Source organism: Bos mutus, chromosome 19 (assembly GCF_027580195.1).
Source record: "Bos mutus isolate GX-2022 chromosome 19, NWIPB_WYAK_1.1, whole genome shotgun sequence".
Classification (NCBI taxonomy): domain Eukaryota; kingdom Metazoa; phylum Chordata; class Mammalia; order Artiodactyla; family Bovidae; genus Bos; species Bos mutus.
In genome coordinates this window covers 35,321,112-35,344,703 of record NC_091635.1, presented here as the reverse complement: position 1 = coordinate 35,344,703, position 23,592 = coordinate 35,321,112, and the positions used below count along the sequence as shown (strand labels likewise).

General features: G+C 38.1%; 1 protein-coding gene across 13 annotated transcripts in view; it reads left to right on the top strand.

Annotated features, from left to right (window-relative positions):
- Positions 1-23,592, top strand: part of BPTF (bromodomain PHD finger transcription factor) — a 132,036-nt gene that overhangs the window by 79,752 nt on the left and 28,692 nt on the right. For 8 of the 13 annotated variants that reach the window (XM_070390110.1, XM_070390108.1, XM_070390109.1 and 5 more), the window contains 11 exons: positions 4,308-4,437; positions 4,849-4,987; positions 6,728-6,907; positions 7,954-10,264; positions 14,533-14,657; positions 15,393-15,521; positions 17,931-18,081; positions 19,040-19,163; positions 22,057-22,303; positions 22,665-22,826; positions 23,044-23,195. In XM_070390110.1, the coding sequence (XP_070246211.1) occupies positions 4,308-4,437; positions 4,849-4,987; positions 6,728-6,907; positions 7,954-10,264; positions 14,533-14,657; positions 15,393-15,521; positions 17,931-18,081; positions 19,040-19,163; positions 22,057-22,303; positions 22,665-22,826; positions 23,044-23,195 (3,850 nt within the window). The remainder of the gene's footprint in view (positions 1-4,307; positions 4,438-4,848; positions 4,988-6,727; positions 6,908-7,953; positions 10,265-14,532; positions 14,658-15,392; positions 15,522-17,930; positions 18,082-19,039; positions 19,164-22,056; positions 22,304-22,664; positions 22,827-23,043; positions 23,196-23,592) is intronic. The other 5 variants (XM_005887764.3, XM_070390111.1, XM_005887765.3 and 2 more) reach the window with 3 other exon arrangements.

The window sequence follows — 23,592 nt, the reverse complement described above, 5'->3', positions numbered from 1 at the left end:
ACTTTGATTTTCTCTTTAGATGTCAGGAGGGTATTTGTTTATTAAGAAGATATGAGTTCATTATTAATTCTTGTGTTAAGTATTAAAAAATACTCAAGTAACTAGAGATAGATGAGTAATTACCCCCACCCACCCTGCTTGGTTGTAAAGATACATTTCAAACCAAACCATCATTTTTTTTATGGAACTCTTGAAGTTTTCCCATTAACATTTAGGTGGAACAAAACAAGAGAATCCCCACTGTTACTGTTAACTTTTCCTAAAAGTATTAGTTAATGCAGTTTGCCAAGAGAAGTAAAACATATAGGTAAATGTAGGGATAGTTATTTAAGTTGGTTTAATTATATACCTAATTGACTGAAAAACTATAAAACAATATGAAAATTAAATAAGGTGGCCCCTATACTCTACAATAGGATTTATATATACGAATAGTAACCATGAGAAAAATACAGTGAGAGTTCTGAGTTAAAATAACAAATTAAAAAGTCCATTTAGTTTTGTTGCCTACTGAACTCCACCATAGCTATGGCAAAGGGATTTTTTTTCAAAGCATAAACCAATAGGGACAAGGGAAACCACAGAGAATGCAGTGCCGTGTAGCTGTGGAAGCAGTATTGCAGGTGAACAAGGGGTACCCTAACCAAGAAACGCAGATCCCAAGTCAGTGGGGAAGAACTGAGAATTTTCACCAGTCACACTACAGAACCCTTGAAAGGCACGGAAGCAGCAAGTGCAGAGCAGTCTGCTTTCTGGGCAGTGCAGCTGTTTACACCCGGTCCTGCCGGGTTCCCTGAGTGTGGAGCGTCTTCTAGCCCTTGCTGATGGCCCCACCCTGTGATTGCACCACAAGAAGCTCTTAACTTGTGAAGTGTGACCTGGAGACAAGATTATTTTTTCCTGGGGTGCTTTTTTTAATAATGACAACATTGCTCTTGCTCATGCAGCTGGTTTTATTCTTGCTACTGGGTTTTCAGGACACACATGTAGGTGCTTGTGAAACTATGAAGAAAAACAAGGAAATGATAGCACAGCACAGAAGTCAGCATAATGCCTGCCTGGGGTGGGACATTGTAGCTTAGGATGTAGTCGTTGTTGACAAGGGTATGTTTCTTAACCTGGTTACAGTTTCCGTGTTTTTAAAGATTATAATGAAGAAAATATCCAGCAATAACACAATATCTCAAACCAGGAATAAATTTAATTCAGGGCATGTGAAGAAATCATTTATATTTATATATATATTATATATATATATATATATATATATATAAAGGCTACCTTGGGACTTCCTCAGCAGTCCAGCAGTTAGGACTTCACACTTCCATGGTGGGTTCAGTCCCTGGTTGGGGAACTGGGATCCACATGCCACACGGTGGCAGCACCCCCTGCCCTCAGCGCCTCCCCCACCAGAAAGAAAAGATATAAAGGATATAATTTGAGTAAATGGAAAGAAACATCATATGCTTCCATGCAGTATACTAATTATGCTAATTTAATCTATCAAAATTAATTTTCATTTGCAATGTGAATAGTTTTCCGTTTGGAGGGTAAGGGAGACTTGACCAAAATGATGCTAGTATTTCCTCTAGAAAACTTAATGTGTAAGAAAAGGAAAACAGGTGTTACAGAAAAAGGATTAGATATTTAGAATGTGTTTTGAAGCTACAATAGTCAAAATACTTTGTCCTAGAGAAAAAGTAGAGCAATGGAATCAAACAGAGAATCCAAAAATAAACCGAAACACACATGGAAATCTACTGTGATAACTTTTCCTGTCAGACAAGGAAGGAGGGTGTGTGTGGGGAAAATATCATCCAAATTCCTGCTTCAGCAAAAACATTCATCAGACAAATGAGGATTAAAAAGAAAAACAACATACTGTTAAAAACAGTAACAGAAAGCTTAAAAAGAGAGCATGGATTAATTTATATTTTTGTTGTGATACTTTCTTTTCAAACAGATATAAAACCCAGATGCCATAGATGAGTAAAGTGGATATATGTATTTAAAATTCTCAGTGGAAAAATAATATAATCAAACTCAAAAGACAGCTGAGACATTGAGGAAAAATATTTGCACCACAAATGGAAACTTTCCTTTAAAATGAAAAAGACCTTTTTTATAAATGAAATATCCATAACCTACAAGACATAGGATTTGAACAGGCATTTGGCAGCAAAATAAATGTGAAAGGCTAGTAGACATTTAAAAAAAAGGGGGTAACTTCTCTCATAATTAAATGTAAATAAAAAACAATGGGACAGTATTTCTTCTCTCTCCGTTGGGCTAATTAGAAATTTGGTACTGACTTGAGTGAAGGTATGGGAAAGCAGGGTGACTAGAGTTGATGGCGACGTGAAGTGTGTAATTCTGCAGAGCAATTGGGCACTGTCAGCATTTTAAATACAATACTCTTTGGACTCAGCCATCCTACCAGTGGGAAACATGTTTACTAAGAAATAGGAAGACAGACGCAGCAGAGCCCCATGGACATGGGGAATAGAGTGAGGCTCATTCCGAACTTGGTGGCCCAGGGTCTCTGTGAACCGCGGACGTATGGAGGAAGCCCCTGTGCCCAGTGTGCCCCCCAGTGTGGAGCAGCCTGTGGAGGCTCAGACTACCAGCCTCCAGGGGTTTGATTCCTGGGGCCACCAGGCTGCCAGCAGTAGCCAGGATTTCTGCCCAACCACACAGAAGTGAACCCCTTCATAGCTCACCTTTCTTGCTGCTTTTTCCCATAAGGATTGTCTCAGAGGTGTTGAGAACAATAGAAACTGCTCTGGTAGAGGGAAATAGTAGGTTAGCTACAGTACTACCTCACTGGCCTGGCATCCCCAGCAAAGAAAAGCGTTTGTCTTTGGTGATGAAGATGGACCTGTTCCTCCCATGAACACCAAGACCACAGGCTGAGTGCCAGGCTTAGCTGTGTGTTCCCAGAGTGTCAGTGCACTGGTGTTCTCCCCAGACAGTGCTTCCTTTCTGGCCACCATCTGTGAAGATGGCTCAGTCACTGTGCCATACCTGGCCTTTCATAGGAGTTTAAAGCTGAGCCCACAAAATCCCTGTTGAGAAATGCTGCTTGCTTGTGGCTCAGTCACTCCTGTAGTCTGGAAAGTTGAGGCTGTCTGGTTTTCCACCAAGCTGTGCCTACAGAGCTTGCCCCACTCCCTGGTTCCAGGAGTGGCTGCAAATCTATGGTATTTGAGACTAAGTTAGTCCCTGGTGAGAATTTCCTCCCTTTCCTCTTCTCCTGTCATTTGTGAGAGAATGAAGAACCTTTGCTATACTAGTTGTGTGCAGTTAACAGATTCTAGGGTCCTGTAGTTATAGGGACATGAAACTTGTTTCAAAGTGGAGATAGAAGGATTTTGGTGGAAGGATGGAGAAATAAAAAAGAATTAAATCCCCTCTTACATCTTTGTAGCACCTACCGCTCCCCCAGTTAACAAAAGAGCTCTTTCTTCTTTCCATATAGCTGTGCATTTGAAATTATCTACTTCTGGGTAGGGTATGATAAAAGCAGTTCTTCTACCACTAGGGCTTTTAGAGACAGGAGCTCCTTTGTAGATTTTGGTTAATGTTCTTTTTTATGGAAAATACTCCCATTCACAGAAATCTAGTGTAATCAACTTAAAACCTCACCACAGACTCACCCATCTCCTTACAGATAGGTGCAGTGGTATCTGATTTCCTGCCTGAAAAAAAGAGCATGGTCTATGCTGTACGCCTAATGATTATTGCCTGATTAATGTGGTCCTTCCTGCCCAACCCTTCCAGTCACCCAAAAGCAGGGTCCCTGTCTCTCTGCTAGTAGGAAGCCTAAATTCTATGTTAGTGGACCCTGTGAAGGCGCTACAGCCCCAAATGCTAAATAGAAATATTGGTTGATAAAAGTTTTGGGGCTTGTTGATCTTTTTGGGGGGAGGCAAGAAGATAATGTATCTTAGGGTTTGGAAAGATCTATGCAGTTTTCCATTGATTAAAAACTGTGTAATTGTATTTATAATATAACATCCTTTGTGTGATTATAATGTTGGTATATGCATGAAATAAATTATAAATGAGTTATTTCTTATAGAGAGGCATATGGGAAGGACAGCAGGTTTTATTTTTGCCTTTTTGTACTGTTTGATTTTCTACTATTACATAATTGTATATCTGCTTATTTTTGTGACTTTTCAGTTTTCTGGGTTGTGGAATTACAGTTAATCATTCTTTGCTTTTACCTTCCTAATCTTCAGTACTGTATTTTTATCTTTTTACTTTTTAAATGTAATTCTGTCTTTCTATTCATACATTCTTAGGTTACATAGAATGACATCAATTGAAAGAGAAGAAAAGGAGAAAGTCAAAAAAAAGGAGAAAAAACAAGAAGAGGAAGAAACAATGCAACAAGCTACATGGGTAAAATACACATTTCCAGTTAAACATCAGGTAATTTTTAGTATGATGTTATTTAAAAGTGTTAGCCATTTCTGAGACTTTGATTCTGTGACTTTGAATACTTAGTAATTTTATTTTACTTTTGATACACTCTTAATTAACATAGTTTGAATGAAGTAAATCTAGCAATTTTATAAGCATAGGTTTTTATTAGTAAAATATATGTGAGTCATCAGACCAATTTGTAGAAATTGTTATAAAATGTAAAATTGTTTTTTACATTTTTTTGTATCAGACAGGAATATTTAAGTTTCTTCAGAAATCTTTGATTCTGGGTGAAAATAAAATTGGCAAATTAATTTGCCTGACTGTTGATTTTATTTGGTAAAAATATGTAAAACCACATGTGCTTTATAAAACATTTTCATTCTTGTTTAATCAGCATGTTTTTATTTACACCAGGTTTGGAAACAAAAAGGAGAGGAATACCGAGTAACAGGATACGGTGGTTGGAGCTGGATTAGTAAAACTCATGTTTATAGGTTTGTTCCTAAATTGCCAGGCAATACCAATGTGCATTACAGAAAGTCAGTAGAAGGAGGTAAGTAACTGAAGCTGTTTTCCTGCATAATTTTTTCTGATCCACATTCTTACAAATTTGTAGTATATTGACAATATTTTGGATAAAAGTTTTTCTGAAATTCTTTCTAGAATGTGTAAAATTACTAATGTAGTTTAACAAGCTCTCATTTTTAAAATTACCTTTATTCACAGGATTTTGATACTTAGGATTCTAGCTTAAAAAGGTGAGAGAATAGAACTTGTTGAAAGAAAGAAGACCTCAGCTACTTAATTGTCTTTCTAAAATCTTAAATTCAATACTACTTAACTTCTTGAGGAATCAAATATCTGGTGACTTCAGCATTGTAACATAGAACCAAACCAGAAAGAAAGCAGTAGAGGCTTCCATAACACTGTCACGTAAAGGAGATATTAATTCAGTTTATGCCATTGGCTGATGACTTCAGAATTTAGAATCACAGAACTCTAGAGGTAAACTGTCCTTTTAGGAGACCATGTATTTTGAAACTCATGTTACATGAACAAATTATTTCATGAAGATGTTAAGGGACGTACTGACGCTCACACAGATGAAGAGTAATCGAATCCTGGCTAAAACCTGTGTCTCCTGGCTTCCGTTCCCCTTTCTGCACTCTACCTTGTCAAGTCTCCTTTGTTATCTAAGTGATTTTCAAAAGCAGATCTGTTCACTCTGCAGTATAATTTGCTGATTTATGGTGTGGTACGATTTTTGTTCGGGAAACCTGTGTTGTAGGCCAAATAAGTACACGCTTAGCTAACTGATTTGGCTTACTTGTGAATGGTTCTTGTGAAACCTAGACTGGTAGATTTTTGAAACTATTAAAGTTGTCATTGAACTACCTTTAGTAGATGCTCAATAACTATTTGCTAAATAGAAATGTTAAGTATTCACTTACTTATCTGATTATATTCGAGCTAAATGTCCATTATAATAAATTCCAAAAGATTGATTTTTTATTCTCATTTCATCGCTCTAGTTACTGTGTAGCAGTTAGAATTATGGAGAGCTTTTAATTGTGTCTGACCTGCTTTGTCCTATGTAGTGAAATCCAGATTATTGATATACAAAACATTGAGGCTTTTGCAAATTTATTTTGTATCCAATTTCCTTAGCATGGGGTTTTCTATTGTCTTAATGCTGGGCCTTTATCCAGCCAGCAGGTGCCATGTTGGTCTTGGAGCATCTTTTGAGTCTTTTCCTCCCTAATCAGTTGTCAGCAGGGGAAAAAACTTGTAGTAAATCAGATCCAAACAAGGCCACACTTTGCGTTTGTTTTTTTCTCTTTTCAGTGACACAGACTTAAATATTCTTAACCTGGGAGTCCATAGATAAACTTCAATTCTATCTAAGAATCCATTGAAATTTATTAACAAAAGCTTCTGTATGTACTTTTTCCCTAGATAGGGAATCATAGCTTTATCCAGTTCTAATATGGTTCTGTAATACAAACTATGTTAGAAACCACCGATGCAGACTTTCTGGGGTCAGTGAAGAGAGCGAAATAGTGTCCTGTGTGAAGATTCCTGACGTGCGTCTCAAGTGTAGTCTTTACTTCTATGGTTTAAGTCAGCTCAGCATGTAAGAAAGTATGTAGTATATTCGATTTTCGTTTTGTGAATTAAAAATAAGGTATAAATTGCTGGAATATACTTCATAATTTCCACTAAAGTAGGTGTATTAAAGTAAATTGCTAACATTTGACATACTTGTAATTACTATGTACTTGGTTCTTTTTAGTTAAAAATAACATGGATGAAAATATGGATGAATCGGATAGAAGGAAAAGTCCACGAAGCCCAAAAAAGATAAAAACAGAGCCTGATTCTGAGAAAGGCGAGGTAAAAGACTCTGATGCTGCAAAAGGAGCAGACCAAAGTGAAATGGACATTTCAAAGGTTACTGAGAAGAAGGATCAAGGTAAGGAGAGTCAAGTGTGGAGGGCACCTGGGGGTGATAAGAAAGCACTGGATCTAGTTGGCACAGCAGGAAAGGTACTGCTTTGTTTCTTTTCTATAACAGCATTATTGAAACATGGTTCATATGCCATATACTTCATCCACTTAGAGTGTACAGTTCACAGAGTTGTTCAGCAGTCACCACGCTCAATTTAGAGCATTCTCATCACCCCAAACAGAAACCTCATATCCACTAGCAGTTGGTCCTCTATCTTCCCTAAATCCCAATCTGCTTTCTGTCTTTATGGATTTGCCTGTGTTGGACATTCCGTATAAATGGAATCAGGTAGTATGTGCTCCTTTGTGTCTGGCTTCTTTCACTTTGCATATTTTCAGAGTTCTTCCATGTTGTGGCGTATATTAATATCAATAGTTCATTCCTTTTTATTTACACGTAATATTCTAGTGTATGAATACGTCATGTTTTGTTTATCCATTCATCAGTTGATGAACGTCTGTCTTTTTGGCTGTTAAGAATAATGGTAATAAGAACATTTGTATAGAAGTTCTTATGTGAACAAATGTCTTCATTTCTCTTGGGTAAATATGTAGGGATGGAATTGCTGAATCAAAGAAAACTGTGTTCAGCCTTTTGAGGAACTTGTCTTTTGTGAACAGTTGTTTTTTAAAAACTAAAGGAGTTAGATAATGCATAAGCCTTAAGATGTTTTATAAGCCTAAAATAAATGAAATCTTACGTGAAGGTACTGGTGTATGCAATAGATATCATGTACTAATTTTTTGTTGTGACATTCCATCATTTTTAGATATTGAGAATCAGAATATTTAAATATTTGGTATGTATGTGGTTTTTAACCTTTTATAAAGTTTAGCCCTGTCCATTGACCTACTTTAATCATATCAGGAACTTTTAAATATATAGCTATTTATAGTTAAGATTTTGAATAAAAGTAAGAAAAACTGGTATTTTTTTAAAATAAAAATATTATCATGAATTCCACATTTCAGGCTAAAAACTACATTTATATCAATGTCTTTGTTTCACAGATGTAAAAGAAGTTTTAGATTCTGACAATGATAAATCCTTTAAAGAAGAACCGATGGAAATAGATGATGATGTGAAAACAGAGTCCCATGTAAATTGTCAGGAAAGCTCTCAAGTAGATGTGGTCAATGTCAGTGAGGGTTTTCATCTAAGGACTAGTTATAAAAAGAAAATCAAATCATCCAAACTAGATGGACTTCTGGAAAGGAGAATTAAACAGTTTACACTGGAAGAAAAACAACGCCACGAAAAAATGAAGTTGGAGGGTGGGATTAAAGGTTCGGGAAAGACCCCTACAAGTTCTGTGAAAAGTCTGTCTGAGTCACCAGTCATAACGAAAGTAAAAGAAGGATGTCAGAGTGACTTGCTTACACAAGAACAGAGCTCTAACACAAGTAACGATAAATCCGAAGACTCAACTCGGGGATGTTCACAGAGTGATTCCTCAATTCTTGGAATCACTGACCCTGATCATACAGCAAACAAACTTTATTCAAAAGATCAAATGTTAGAGGATGTCTCCATTCAGAGTGCAGACACACACTGTCAAAAACAAAATTCTGTTCGAAATGACATGGACGAGGGTCTCTCTGACCCTGCCAGTGAAGGCCAGGAGCCCAGTAAGATGAAAACAAAAGGAACTGATTTTCTCATTGATGACCCTAAACTAGCTAGCACAGATGAAATTGGCACTTTGATCTATAAGAACAGAAAACCATTCATACAGGAAGATAATGACACCACTGTGTGTCCCTCCCAGAGCCCTTTGCTTCCATCAGTACCTAAAAGTACTGATGATAGAGATATCCCGTCTCTGTCAAAAGCAGTAGACTTTGAAGGAAAACTGGGATGTGACTCTGAATACAATAGCACTTTGGAAAATAGTTCTGATACTATGTCTGTTCAGGACAGCAGTGAAGAAGATATGATTGTTCAAAATAGCAATGAAAGTATTTCTGAACAGTTAATAACTCAAGAACAAGGTAGTGAAGGCTTTGAACCACTGAAACGTGAATTTGTTTCAGATAAGACTACTGGAAGCTGTGATGACAGGCTGCAGAGTAAGGTAAATGACGCAAATGGTAGAAAGCCAAGTCAAGATCAGAAACTAGAGGATAGACCACTTAATAAATGTATCGATCAAAACAGTCTGAAAAGTGTCACTGATAAAAAGAATAATGAAAACCGAGAGTCTGAAAAGAAAGGACAGAAAGCAAGTACCTTTCAAATAAATGGAAAAGATAATAAAGCTAAAGTATATTTGAAAGGTGAATGCTTGAGAGACATCTCTGAGAGTAAAATAGGAAGTGGTGACATTGAACCAAAGGTTAATAATATAAATAAAATTATTCCTGAAAATGATATCAAGCCTTTGACTGTTAAAGAATCTACTGTAAAGCCATTCATGAATGGTGATGTCATCATGGAAGATTTTAATGAAAAAAACAACTTGGAAACAAAATCATGTTTACTGAGGTCTTCGGATGCTGAAGGTGACTACCATGATAGCCTGGAGACACTGCCATCAACCAAAGAGTCTGAGAGTGCCCAGGCCGCCATGCCTCTGCCGTCTTGTCCAGAAGGCAGTTCATCCAATCAGGTAGAAGATATGGAAATTGACATCTCCAAAGTTAAGAAAGTTACTTCGTCCCCTGTTACTTCTGGAGAGGAATCTAACCTCAGTAATGATTTTATTGATGAAAATGGCCTGCCCACCAACAAAGATGAAAATGTCAATGGAGAACCTAAAAGAAAAACGGTCATCACAGAAGTCACCACCATGACGTCCACAGTGGCCACAGAATCAAAAACCGTAATTAAGGTAGCAAAGGGCGATAAGCAGACTGTGGTCTCTTCCACGGAAAATTGTGCCAAGTCCACTGTCACGACCACCACTACAACAGTAACCAAGCTTTCCCCGCCCTCTGCAGGCAGTGACGTGGACATCATCTCCGTGAAGGAGCAGAGCAAAACTGTGGTCACCACAACAGTGACAGACTCGCTGACCACCGCGGGAGGCACTCTGGTAACATCTATGACCGTGAGCAAAGAATATTCCACAAGAGACAAAGTGAAACTCATGAGGTTTTCAAGACCCAAAAAGACTCGTTCAGGTACAGCTCTGCCATCGTACAGAAAGTTTATCACCAAGAGCAGCAAGAAGAGCATATTTGTTTTGCCCAATGATGACCTAAAAAAATTGGCCAGAAAAGGAGGAATCCGAGAAGTCCCTTACTTTAATTACAATGCAAAACCTGCCTTGGATATATGGCCATATCCTTCTCCTAGACCAACCTTTGGTATCACTTGGAGGTATGTACTTTCAAATGCATTTGAGGGAGGGAGAAAGTTTTAGAAAAATTGTCTAATAAGAATATCTCATTTATGAGATAATAGAAACAAAACAGGGAAATATATATTTAATGGGCATGTTAGTAATGGAAATAAGATACAGAATTTTTAACTCGGCCAGCTGGTAGGTACTAAAGCTTGCTTAGGGAAAAAAAAATGTTTAAAGACTGGAAATGTAAGGGAATCTTTTAAAATGAAACTCAACTTCACTTTTCATAAGACACAAGAAATGTGTCAAACATAGTTGTTTTTGTGGTCTAACCTTCCAGATATTGCCATGTGTTTGCTTTGGGAATGAAATAATCACAGAATTAGATACTCATCAACCTTCTGGAATGTTTGTGTTTTATTGAATATTTCTATCAGATAATTCATAAAAACAGAAGACATAGGAGACATGCCTATGACTCACACAAGGTTCATCATAATGTAGAAATCTTCCTGAATGTAACTTATTTGCAATGTAAACATTTGTTTTGGAGTTCTCTGTTATTTTTGTGAAGAAAGGTAATCTGAGATTCCTTAGAGAGTTTTTTTAAACCCAGAAATAGTCTTAATTTAAAATTTTCTGGGCATTAAGCTTTGAGGATGAGTCATAAGTACAAAGAGTTGGCAGTTGTAAAATCATGTAGTTTTAAATTGGGGAAGGAGCTTAGAAATTCGTTATCTTTTTTCAGCGCGTAGTAACTTGCCTCTGGCCACAGGGGGAGTTAAGGAGCAGTGCCTGGTTTTCCTGAATCTCAGTCCAGTCCTTTATCTGCTGTATCGCATTTCACATATTTGCCCCTTGCTTTGTCCTTTTCCATGGCCTCGTCTTTTTATCTCTTCACCTTTACATCTGAAAAGGATGGAACATGAACATCAAAAACAAGGAGTTCTGTGGGACAGGCGCAGAAGCCAGGAACGGTCTTATTTGCAGTTAGTTTTCGCCTAAGATCCTGAAGTTCATGACATCAGCAAGTTCCTGAGCAGACGCCATTTCACTTTAGGCTTCATGTCTTTGTGTCTTTAATATGGTTTCTTTAAGTTGAAATCATACTTTTTCGGTTTTCTTTATATTACAGTTAGCATTAAAAAAAGAAAGACTGTAATGAATACTCAGTATGAAGGAATTAATATGACCATAGTTGGTTTGACCAAGTTTTTTAATAACTCATCTTTTGATTTGAATTAAATATCATCACTCCATTACACATTCAATAGAGACAGCTGAAAAGTACAATTTCTCTGCAGGGCCTGCAATGAAGGATTTGCAGAATCCTGCAGGGAATCAAGGAACTCTTCATTACAGTTCATGGATTTGTAGGATTACTCTGCACTTTTCTGCTTTCTTCATTGAGAGCGGTCCCCAAATGTATCCTTGACTGTCCTGCAGGTAACTTCTTTCCCACTGGAAAAGTTACTGTGTACAAATACTTTAATTAAAGTGACCTGGCACTTGTGGAGGCCCACCTTTCTGCTCCTTTCTATTCTGAAATGGAAGGTAGGCTTGACTGGGAAGCACTGTTCTCTGAGCCAGTTCTGTTCCCATGTTGCCCAGGGCCCTTCTCTGCATGGCTGGGTGTCAGAAGCCTTGTACTGTTATGTTTTAATATGCACTGGGGGCACAGTTTGTGTCTGTTTAGTTCATTTCTCATTTTTCAATGAGAAATGAGATGGAAATACCTTCCTATACATTTGAAACAGGTATTGCCTTCAGATATATGCTAATGTCTTAATTTGCTGAGGTTGAGAGAACCATAAACCCTTCTACCTAATGGAGGCATGGGTAAAACTGTAATTATTTTTGACTTCAGAATGCATTTAAAAATATATATATATATTGCTATAAAAACCATGCATGTGAAACGCATTTTTCTACTCACACTTGAATAAAAATATGTCTGATGCTTAGAGTAGGAGCTAAGAGTGCCAAAGGCACACATGTTTGGTCTTTATTAAATTTAATGTTAAGGCTGAGCAACATTGAAAAAGTGAAACTTGTCTCATTGACTCATTAGGGCCTTTTTTTTTTCCCTCTACACTGTCCATTCCCGTACTCTCTTTTCCCCAGGCCCTTATTCTGTGTATCATGATCACTTTGACCCCATAGTGCTATTAGAAGGATCCTTCTAAAACACAGATCTATCCTGTGATTATTCTGACTAAGCTGAGCAGGCAGGTGTGTTGGGACTTCCTGGTGGGTCAGTGGTTAAGGCTGCCCATTTGCAGTGCAGGTTCCATCCCTGGTCAGGGAACTAAGATCCCACATGCTGCACAGTGCGGCCAAAAAGCTTTTAAAATAAAAATCAAGAGGACGTGTTAACTACCGCAGGGCTGGGAAGGGGAGAGTGTTTGTCACCTGTACGTCCCTTTACAACCTGTGCAGAGCTGTGTACATTTTAGAGATCTCCTTAGAGATGGTCTCTGATGTCCTTTAATTCTTCTGTTTGGTGTAGCACATTCTGGCTTCTGCCTTCCTCTCTCATGCCAGCTCCATCTCTTGCTACACCTCCACACCCCTTCCCTCCAGTCCTAGCACACCAGATGTGGTTTCTAGGAAGAAGTGTGAGCCCTCATGCACCTTCCTCCTAAGCACGTGTGTGCCCCGTTGCCTTTGGTCAGCTGCCCCCACACCCTTGTCTTTGAGACTCTAGCAAAGCTCTCATCCCCATCCCTGAGCCAAATCCGATAACCGCTTCCTTGTGCTTTCCTCTGTTAACAGCTCCTGAGGATGTAGGAAGAGATTAAAATTCATCTGTGTCCCCAGCTCCTTTTACTTATTTGAACACATAGATGACACTCAAGTGCTTTTTGGATGAATAAATGAATGAGCAGGCTCTAACGCATGGATGTGTTCCCCACCTGGTGGTGTTTCCATTGTAAAACCAGAGATACTTTCAAATTGTTTGTTGAGAGTGAGCAGAGGAGGAAGAAAGAGAAAGAGAAAAACCTCCAAATAAATATCTGATTGCTCCCGTGAGTCTGAAGTTCCCTAGGCATCTCTGTAGGGGTGTGGTCCGAAAGTGACACCTCCCCCTCGCCTACCCTATGCTTCTTAACATTTGCCCTCTAATTTAAGAGCTGTCTGTACAAGTCAGAGGGCTCACACGCTGGTAGTACAGGGAAGAAAATAATAGTACTATAGGTGGAAAAGGGAAGTTAAGAAGTAGCAGCAACTTTTTGGCTAGAGCTTTTTTTTCTCACATTGTTCATTTTTCTAACATTAAGAATGGAAAGCATTGCTTTTCAAATACAAATTGTTTTAAGATTTACCTGAACCTCCATTAGAGGAGGAAATTAATTTTGTTTCATAGTTCTTCTCTACAGTACAGTCAGTGTATTCATTTCAGTATGTGGAAATGTCAGTTAAATACCTAATGATTCAAAACCGCTAATAGAGAATTGACAGCCTAGAGCTACTTTACAATATACTGTTTTTAAGACATGATACTCATTGCAGTTGTAAATTCATTCTGGAATGCATTTTTAATATTATTTTTAAAATAATATCTAAAATGTTCGATAACTTTGTATATAGTGCTTAGGAGGAACCTGAACACAGAGATTCCCTTGTCTTCTGACTAGTAATTAATACAGTAATGTCCTTTTATTTTATTATTCATTGTATCAAAGAATTCCAAAACTATACTAATGTTGCTAAAGTGATATTAGTTTTAGCAGTATTTACCGTCCAGTAGTTCCATGTTTTGCAGAACCACCATTTGAATACAAAATTTTGGTCCATCTGGAAAGCTCTTGTTGAATTTATGAGATCTTCTTTGTTTTTGTTTTGCTTTTTGAGAAAATTAAACATTTTTAGATTTGTTTCAGCAAAAATCAGTCAGTTAAGATTTTATCCTTCAGATCACTTATCACACTGCTAACATTATTTATTTCTTCATATTTATTTTCTCTCATAATTTTTCTAACACATATTTTAGAACTAGGCTAAATTTATAAAATCTGTATAAATTATTTCCATATCAGTCTTACAATGAAATGTTCTTGTTTTACAAATTTATATGGCATTTGAGGTGACTGCAGCCCCTTTTTAACTTGTTAGATGCATGTCATGCCTGGGAATAAAAAAGTTCTTTTCTTAAGGGACACGTAATAACCAAAGCATTTACAAAGCCATATTATAAATATTGAAGTCACAATGAGGACAAAAGGCAGTCCTTCCGTTTAATACAGTGTGTGTATGTGTGTTTATATACATACATGGTTTTTCTGGGTTTTTCTTTCAGGTATAGACTTCAGACTGTGAAGTCCTTAGCTGGAGTGAGTCTTATGTTGCGGTTACTGTGGGCAAGTCTGAGATGGGATGACATGGCAGCTAAGGCTCCTCCAGGAGGAGGGACCACACGGACAGGTAAGGGGTTTCTTATTTTCTAACTTAAGTTTAAAAGAGAAAAATCTCTTTGATAGTTCCTTGTAAGCGTATCTGTTATTTATTAAAAGGTAGTGCTAGTATTTTTAAATGTGCTCAGTTTGCTCAGTGTCCAGCTCTTTGTGACCCCATGGACGATAGCCCACAAGGCTCTCCTCTCCATGGGATTTCCCAGGCAAGAATACTGGAGTGGGTTGCCATTTCCTTCTCCAGGGTATATTCCCAACCCAGGGATGAAGCCTGCATCTCCTGCATTGGCCAGCACTTTACCCCTGAGCCACCTGGGAAGCCCATTTTAAAAACACAGCTTTGGTAAAGTTTGGCAGCATATGCTATAAAATCTTGGGGGTAGGGGAAGGGTTTAGATTATAAGATGAATCACTAATGTGTGAGCCATTGTGAAGTTTTAGAAGTTATTTCTTATACCATACACTGGGACTCCTGGAACCCTGTGCTTGCTGCTGCTTTCCTAGGGTTTTTATTATTTTGACTGAATTTTACCACCAGGAACGAAGCTGTCCCCAAACAGCATTTTGCTCAGTTTAGAAATTTTCAGTGAGGAGGACACTCTGGTGATGGCGCTGCAGCTCTTCATTAAGCAAATGTTTCCAGAGGTTTAGTCCATGTGTGTCTTTTTTAAAGCACCAGATGTTGTACTTTTTTATTCTTTGAATATTTTGGGTGGTTATTAATACTGTGTGAATCAAATTGCCATAGAAACATCAGAAACTGAAATCACAACGACAGAAATAATTAAGAGGCGAGATGTTGGTCCTTATGGCATTCGATCTGAATATTGTATCAGGAAAATCATTTGCCCCATTGGAGTTCCAGAAGCACCAAAAGGTAAGGAGTAGAAAGAATTCTATTATTATTCACCTGTTATCCTTACCTTTTATGAATTGAAATTTGATTATAATTATTTCTTTAACTGTTTAATAGTTCATCGTCTGTAGATACTTGTGGGAGGCACCTTAAAATGCCTTTTTAACAAAAATTTATTTTTAGTTAGAGGATGATTGCTTTACAGTGTTGTGTTGGTTTCTGCTGTATGTCAGCATGAATCAGACATAGGTATACACACATCCCCTCCCTCTTGACCCTCCCTCCCACTCCATCCCACCCCTCTAGGTTGTCACAAAGCATCAGGCTGAGCTCCCTGTGCTACACAGCGACTTGCCATTAGCTGTCTGTTTTACACATGATAGTGTAAATATTTCAGTGCAACTCTCTTAGTTCATCCCACCCTCTCCTTCCCCAACGGTGTCCATAATTCTGTTCTCTATGTCAGAGTCTCCGTTTCTGCCCTGCAGTGTCGGTTTAACCCTTCATTCAACTTTTGAAAGCAATACTTTTTCATCACAGACAGTTTCATTTTTAAAATGATGTTTAAATAATAAACATAGCAAGATTCCCCTGGGCACTGTGATGTCCACAATCAACAGTGCCCAGCAGAGGAAGGTACAGATACCTCTTATAATTAAGATGTGGGGCAGTGGTTGACACCAGACCATCAGCTCCAAGATTCAAGCCTTCAAGTCTGTCTGGGTGTAGTCCTGGAGCCTGCTGCAGGATCTGACATGTAAGTGGTCAGTGAAGATGTGTGGACTCAAGGGTTCAAGCTCTTGTGTCGTACATAAGTGCTCAGTATAGAAATAACCTAACAGGCCTAAAGAGTTACTAAAGAAACACGGACAGCTACATGATAGGTACTAGGTGGCAGTTATGTAGAAGAATGGGATCCAGCCCTATTCTCAAGGAAGCAAAAGGTATGATAGTACTATACTTGAAAATCAAAACTATTAATACTAAAAAGAGTGCAGTAAGGTGTCCAGATTCAAGATCTATAATTAGACAGAAGTCAATAATTTTATTTTATATATATAGTAAAAGTGCTTAGGGAAAAATCTGTTAAGAAATGTGTAAAAAGAAAATGCTGTCTATAGGTAGAAGCTTACTATTTTATAGAAGTTAATTGTCCCCACATGTATAAATTTAATTTTTTGAAGCTTGATTGAATTAACTCAAAAGCTCATCTTGGTGAATAAATAGGAATGACTTTTTTGTTGTTTTTTTTTTTTTTTTTTTAAATTTTATTTTATTTTCAAACTCCACATAACTGCATTAGTTCTGCCAAACATCAAAATGAATCCGCCACAGGTACACATGTGTTCCCCATCCTGAACCCTCCTCCCTCCTCCCTCCCCATACCATCCCTCTGGGTCGTCCCAGTGCACCAGCCCCAAGCATCCAGCACCGCGCATCGAACCCGGACTGGCAACTCGTTTCCCACATGATATTTTACATGTTTCAGTGTCAAGGAATGACTTTTTTGAAAAGAGTACCAACGAGGCGGGTACCTGTCCTAGAAGATGATGGAATACTAGTAGAATTAAAGCAGGGCCGTCCTGGAGCACTGACGGGCAGAGGCACGCAGATGGAAGAACGTGCTCCTGGCCAGTCTCGACCTCAGCCGTCCACGCAAAGCACTGCCAGTCTTCTGAGATCACTCTTCTTTATCACTTCGTACAGCCCAGCTCCCGCTGCTGTTTCAGTTTCCTTCTGTTGCTTGCCTGTGATTCTGCTGCTTCTCTTTTTCCTCAACATATGGGACGGTTCAGTGCTTGTCTATCCTTACTTTTCATTTTTAAAATCTTTATCATTGGAAATTATATCTATTCTTAATAGTTTCCAATCCCTCCTTTCCATTAGCAACTCTCCAGTCCCTCTTCTCGGTGCCGTGATAGGGAAATACAGATTGCCAGGGCTGCACATGTCAGAGACCCCCACAGCCCACCTGGGAGGAGAATGCCGTGCTTCTTGAAGGAAGGTGGTATCCATGCTGTGGTCTGAAGGATGATTAAGCAGCAGTCAAAGGAGGATGAAGGGAGCTAGGAATAGTGTCCAGGCAGAGGGAACAGGCTGGGTAAAGGCTCATAGGACTTTTATATCAGCGGCCAGCAAACGACGGCCCATAAGCTTTGACCCACCATCTGCTTTTGTTAGTAAAGTTTGATTGGAACACAGCCACACTTACTCGCTTACATGTATGTTGTTTTTGGCTCTTTTTATGATACAAAGGCAGTGTTGAGAAGTTGTAACAGAGACCATCTGGCCTGCATAGTCTAAAGTATTTACCATCTGTCCCTTTAAGAAAACTTTGCCAATCCTTGCTTTTCATATAAGAGAAGATGCCAGAAGTACTATAATTTTAGAAGCTATATTGCTTAGAATACTCTGGTTTCTTTTCCAAAGAAACACCTACACCTCAGAGGAAAGGCCTTCGATCAAGTGCGCTGCGGCCAAAGAGACCAGAAACGCCCAAGCAAACTGGCCCTGTTATTATCGAAACCTGGGTGGCAGAGGAAGAGCTGGAATTATGGGAGATCAGGGCATTTGCTGAAAGGTAAGGAAATGGCTTACATGTGATCAGATATTGAACATTTCTGTCACTTCAGAATTCAAGAATGAATTCTTGAATAGTTTATTCAGTATGTCCTAATTTTGATCCACATTTTGATTCTCTAGCTATGTGTAGTTTATTAAGGGCCTCTTCCTGATTTTTATGAGTTATCATCCACTTGTCAGTTGCGAAGTACCTTGATTTAATGTTTTATTTTTAAATTGAGATAATTTTATACTTTTATGACATTTAGCCAGATTTCACCTAATATTAGATTCCAGATGCCTGATAGGATACAGGCCTGCTCATTTTCTTGCACTTTGCAGATAACTGCTTTTTTTGTTTGTTCTTTCTTTTTACGTACTGAAGGTTTGTAGCCACCCTCCCTTGAGCAAGTCTGTGGGCACCGTTTCCTGACGCCATTTGTTTACTTTGTGTCTCTGTGTCACGTTTTGGTAATTCTTAACAATACTTCGAAATTTTTCATTATTATATAATTTCTTATAATAATCTGTGATCGGTGATCTTCTTTTTTAGTTGAAGGGTAATTGCTTTACAGCGTTGTGTTGGTTTCTGCCCTGCCACAGCACGAATCAGCCATAAGTATACATACATTTCCCCTCTCCTGAACCTTACTCCCACCCCCTCCCCACTCCCCACCAGTGATCTTGGACGTTAACCACTGTACTCACCGAAGGCTCAGGTGATTATTAGCATTTTTTAACAGCAAAGTATTTTTTAAATTAAGGTATGTACGTTTTTTTAGACGTGATGCTTTTGCACACTTAATAGGCTACAGTAATAGTGTAAATATCACTTATATGCACTGGGAAATCAAAAAAATTCGTGTGACTCACTTTACTGCTATATTTATGTAATTGCGGTGGTCTGGAACCAAACCCACAATATCTCTGAGGTATGCCTGTAGTTTCTGACAAATTCCTCCTTTCTTTCCCTGCAGAGTGGAGAAAGAAAAGGCACAAGCAGTTGAGCAACAGGCTAAGGTTAGTGAACAGAAGAAGGCAGAGGACTTCAAGGCCCAAATGGAGGCTCACCTCAAACAGCAGCGATTGGCTGCCCAGCAGGTGGGGGAGTTGGTACTGTCCCACCTGGCAACGAATTGACATTTTTAGCCAAATTCATGCACGCTAAAAGCACAGTAATTATATGTTTGTGTGGTTTTGTTTTTACGTGTATCTCACACATGTATCTTAATTTCAGTACTTGAAAGTAATTCTGTGGATATACCAAGCTGTGCTTTTGCAGAAAGTGTACATATTTGAAGAACACTGAAGTCTAAGCTCTTCTTTGTTGTATTTCAATGAGTAGTTTCTTTTTTTTTTTCCTGGCTGTGTCGTGTCGTGTGACAGGATCTTAGTTTTCCAACCAGGGGTTGAACCCTCACCTCTTTCAGTGGAAGCAGAGTCTTTTTTTTTTTTTTTAACTTTTTATTTTGTATTGGGGTATGCCCGATTGACAAACAGTTTTATGGTAGTTTCAGGTGAACAGCGAAGGGACTCAGCTGTACGTATACATGTTTCCATTCTCCCCCAAATCCCTCTCCCATCCAGGCTGCCACATAACATTGAGCAGAGTTCCATGTGGAAGCACAGAGCCTTAACCACTGGACCATTAGGAAAGTCCTGATGAGTAGCTTCTAAGGACAATTTTTCCCTGCAAAATTTTGATCTGTAAAATCTCTGTAGCCTATGAAAAAGCAAATTGTGCCTGACAACTTAGGGACCCACGTAAAAGATAATTACTGTTAAGAAGATTGTTGTTAATTATTGTTGATAATTATTGTTAAGAAGATACTATAAAAGCTTTTAGCCAAACTTGAATATATACATTTTCAGGATATAGATAAAATAGATACCATTAACTTAGTGACACAAAACTAAATTAAAAATTACATACAAAATCAGATTCTTCATTTGCTTACATTTTACCTTGTCCCTCATATTTTATAAAACATTTTTCAAGTTCTTGTATATCTTTTACTGTGGCTTACTATGGGTCATCTTTACTTAGATCACAGTTTGAGATAACAACACTTGGATCTTGTCATGTGTGTCTGTCCACTTATGGAAAGACTGGCTAGCTGTTTTGTTTTCCCTTTTATGGATGTCTTTTGTCATCCCTACGATGTAACCTGAGGTTTTGCTTTGGTGGTTGGGGTGGGCAGGGAGTCAGTTTCTATCATTTGATAACGAACTTTTCTCTGGCAATTGAAAGTCAGAACCTGAACTTGATTTATTTCCCCTGTAAGTCCCCCAGGAGCATTGTTGTCTCTGTTTCTCCCATGTGTGTCAGCTTCTGAGGTGATAGACATACATCCTGGATATAGCTTAATTGAACAGAGCAGGATATAATTAATTTATACATTACTTCAAAATCTTTATTCAGAATCTTTCTTGAAACAGGCCAGTCTTCATTTTAATATGCTTTTCAAATTTAGCAGTGAAGATGATCTTAACTTTTTTTCTTTCATGCAAAAATTAGGCAATAATGACAGCTAGAATTTAATGACAGACTTGCCTTTTTGAATATGTGTACAAACCCAGCAGATTCTGTGGACATATCAAATCTATGATTTCTTTTACCCTTGTAATTTTTTATGTAATTTTAAAAAGTTATACTTCATTTATAGTTATTACGAAATATTGGCTATATTTCCCATAGTGTACATTTCCAATATTTAAAGGCATAGACCCAGAAAATAGCTATGTGTTTAGGGGGAGGTGTTTGGTCTCCTTTTTTAAAATAAAAAATAACTAATTTAGTCAGATGAGATTTCCAAGAATCCAAAACTAAACTCCTTTTCTTCTGAGAAATGAGAAATTATGTAAAATAGCTCCCTTTATTTTCAGGCATACAGGACATGTACAAAAGTAACAGTAAAAAGACTGGGTGTGCTGTCTTTGCTGAGCTGTTTTTGATGGCAGGAAATACTTCATTGAAATTTGATCTTTGCGTGCCAGTCAGCGCCACCATATACTAGCTCTCTGACCTTAGACTAGTTTTACGAACTGAGCCTCAGTTTCCTCATCTTTAAATCATAATTTAAAGATCCAGGCATTAAATAGGATAATGAAGGTAAAGGGTCTCCCACCAGGTTTGTAGTCCATGCCATCTGTAGTTTTCACATGTGTAAACATAAGCTGTCGTGTCAGTATGCTGTCAGGAAAAGGCAGCAATCTATGGGGAAAGAAACATTGTCTTTGATAACCCTATGGTCTGAAAGATCAGATTATACCATTCTGTATAAAATACCCTTAAGGATTTTTATGTAAAAATACTTGATCTGAAGATTATAAGTCTAGAAAAATCGTTTATAATTTTCAGCTTGCTTGATTGCAGGTTTGCCAACTTGAATAGTGATATTTAAATATTGACCTGTTCTTGGGGATTTCCCTAATGGTTCAGTGTTTAAGACTCCATTCTTCCACTGCAGGGAACTTGGGTTTGATCCCTGGTCAGGGAATTAAGATTCTGTGTGTCACATGGAAAAGGCCCCCCACCCCCCCAAAAAAAATTGACTCATTCTTTATTATTGGATAAATGATCATCATGATAAAATTAAATCCTTTTACAGGCCCATCATTTGCTGTCTGTTCTAAACTCCACCACTGAGTCACACGATATCCTTGTGTCTAGTAAGATCACCCATGTCTCTTGTGTTTTCAGTCTGAAAGCTTGGAGCTTTGCACGGACTGGGAAAACATGATCATTTCAAATTTTTGTTGTGAAAAGCTACTTTTAATAAAGTTTATGTAATTTAGAGTCATAAAAGTATTGCCTTCCTCAAGAAATTAAATTCAGGTGTGAGTTTATATGAGCCCATTTTTAGAAGTAGAATATTTATAGAAGTTTGGTGCAATTTCTTAGATTAGAAGGAATTGTGACCAGACTTCTTACAGAATGGCGTTTTTATTTGAAATGATTTTTGTTCATGATTTCTCTCCCTGACTTTTCTAGAAACGATTGGAACAACAGAAGCCTACAGTGATTGCAGCTTCTACTACTTCCCCGACAAACAGCACGACTAGTACCATCTCTCCAGCACAGAAAGTCATGGTGGCCCCCATAAGTGGCTCGGTTACAACTGGAACTAAAATGGTACTAACGACTAAAGTCGGGTCTCCCGCTACAGTAACATTCCAGCAGAACAAGAACTTTCATCAAACCTTTGCCACCTGGGTTAAGCAAGGCCAGTCAAATTCAGGTACACACCTGTGGTTAAATAAAAGATTGCTTTCATTCAAGAAAAAGAAATTTCAGTCCTTTACCTACTGAAATGAAACTTTTCTTTAGAAAATTCTTTTTCTTCAGCAGCCGGTTGAGCAAACCAACTGTAACAGTAGGTTTGTTACAGATAATGTTCCTAATATTACATTAGCAAAACTCCTCTCTTACATTATTTCACTTTCAACATTTACATGGTTCACTTACTTTGAGTGGAGTGGAATGCTTTTCTTAAAAATACAAAAATGAGCCACATTTCATGCATTGGTGCCTTCCTAGAAGTCACTGCGTTGCTGGTTATTTTAAATCTGAAGCTTATCAAATGTCTTATACCCCATTAGCCACCAGCACAGCTGCCACATCTGCTACAACCATTGCCAGCACAGGTCAGACGTTCCAAATTACAGGCAATCCAGTCACTATGGCAGGAAAAGTAATTACCAAACTTCCACTTCCTGCAAACAGCAAGATTGTCGCTGTAAATGTGCCAGCAACACAAGGAGGTAAGGGAAATGTGGAGAGTTTTCACTCACATTTGCCAGATCATGCTGTTGCCATTATTTTTCATTTCCTTTTCACTGATTTCAGTCTTCGGCTCTCACATTTTATGTAGCCCACTAAAACCCCCCGCCACACCTAGTTTCTCCTCAAAAACCAAGCAGTACCTGAGGTGTTACTAAAGAAGCAGTTATTAATGACTTCTTCATCTTTTTTTTCAAGGCGTTGTTCAAGTACAGCAGAAAGTCCTGGGTATCATTCCATCAAGTACAGGTACAAGTCAGCAAACCTTTACTTCATTCCAGCCCAGGACAGCAACAGTCACCATTAGGCCCAATACCTCAGGCTCTGGAGGAACCACAACCACTTCCCAGGTAAGAGTCCTTTACAGGTTTATTTGATGTTAATAACCACATTGGTTGGAGTTTAGAATGGCCTCCTCCAGGATTAATCCAGCTCCTAATTGTTCTTTGCCTTTTACTTTATCTGTGACGAAGTATTGGTTTTTTTAAAAAATCTGTTAGTTATATTTCTAGTGAACTGTTCATTTTTAATATTTTGTTAATACCACATTAGAACAGTTTGTGAATCATAAAGATTGCTTTTCCAGGATTTTACAAAAATATTTATTAATTGAAAACAGTAGGGAACACTGGATCACCCAGGAGAATGTTCAACTAAGAAGTAGAGTGAAAAATACACTCCACAGCCCTGAAACTAGTCTATCAGCTGAGACGCATACGTATGAGATAGACCATTTCTTTGGCACTA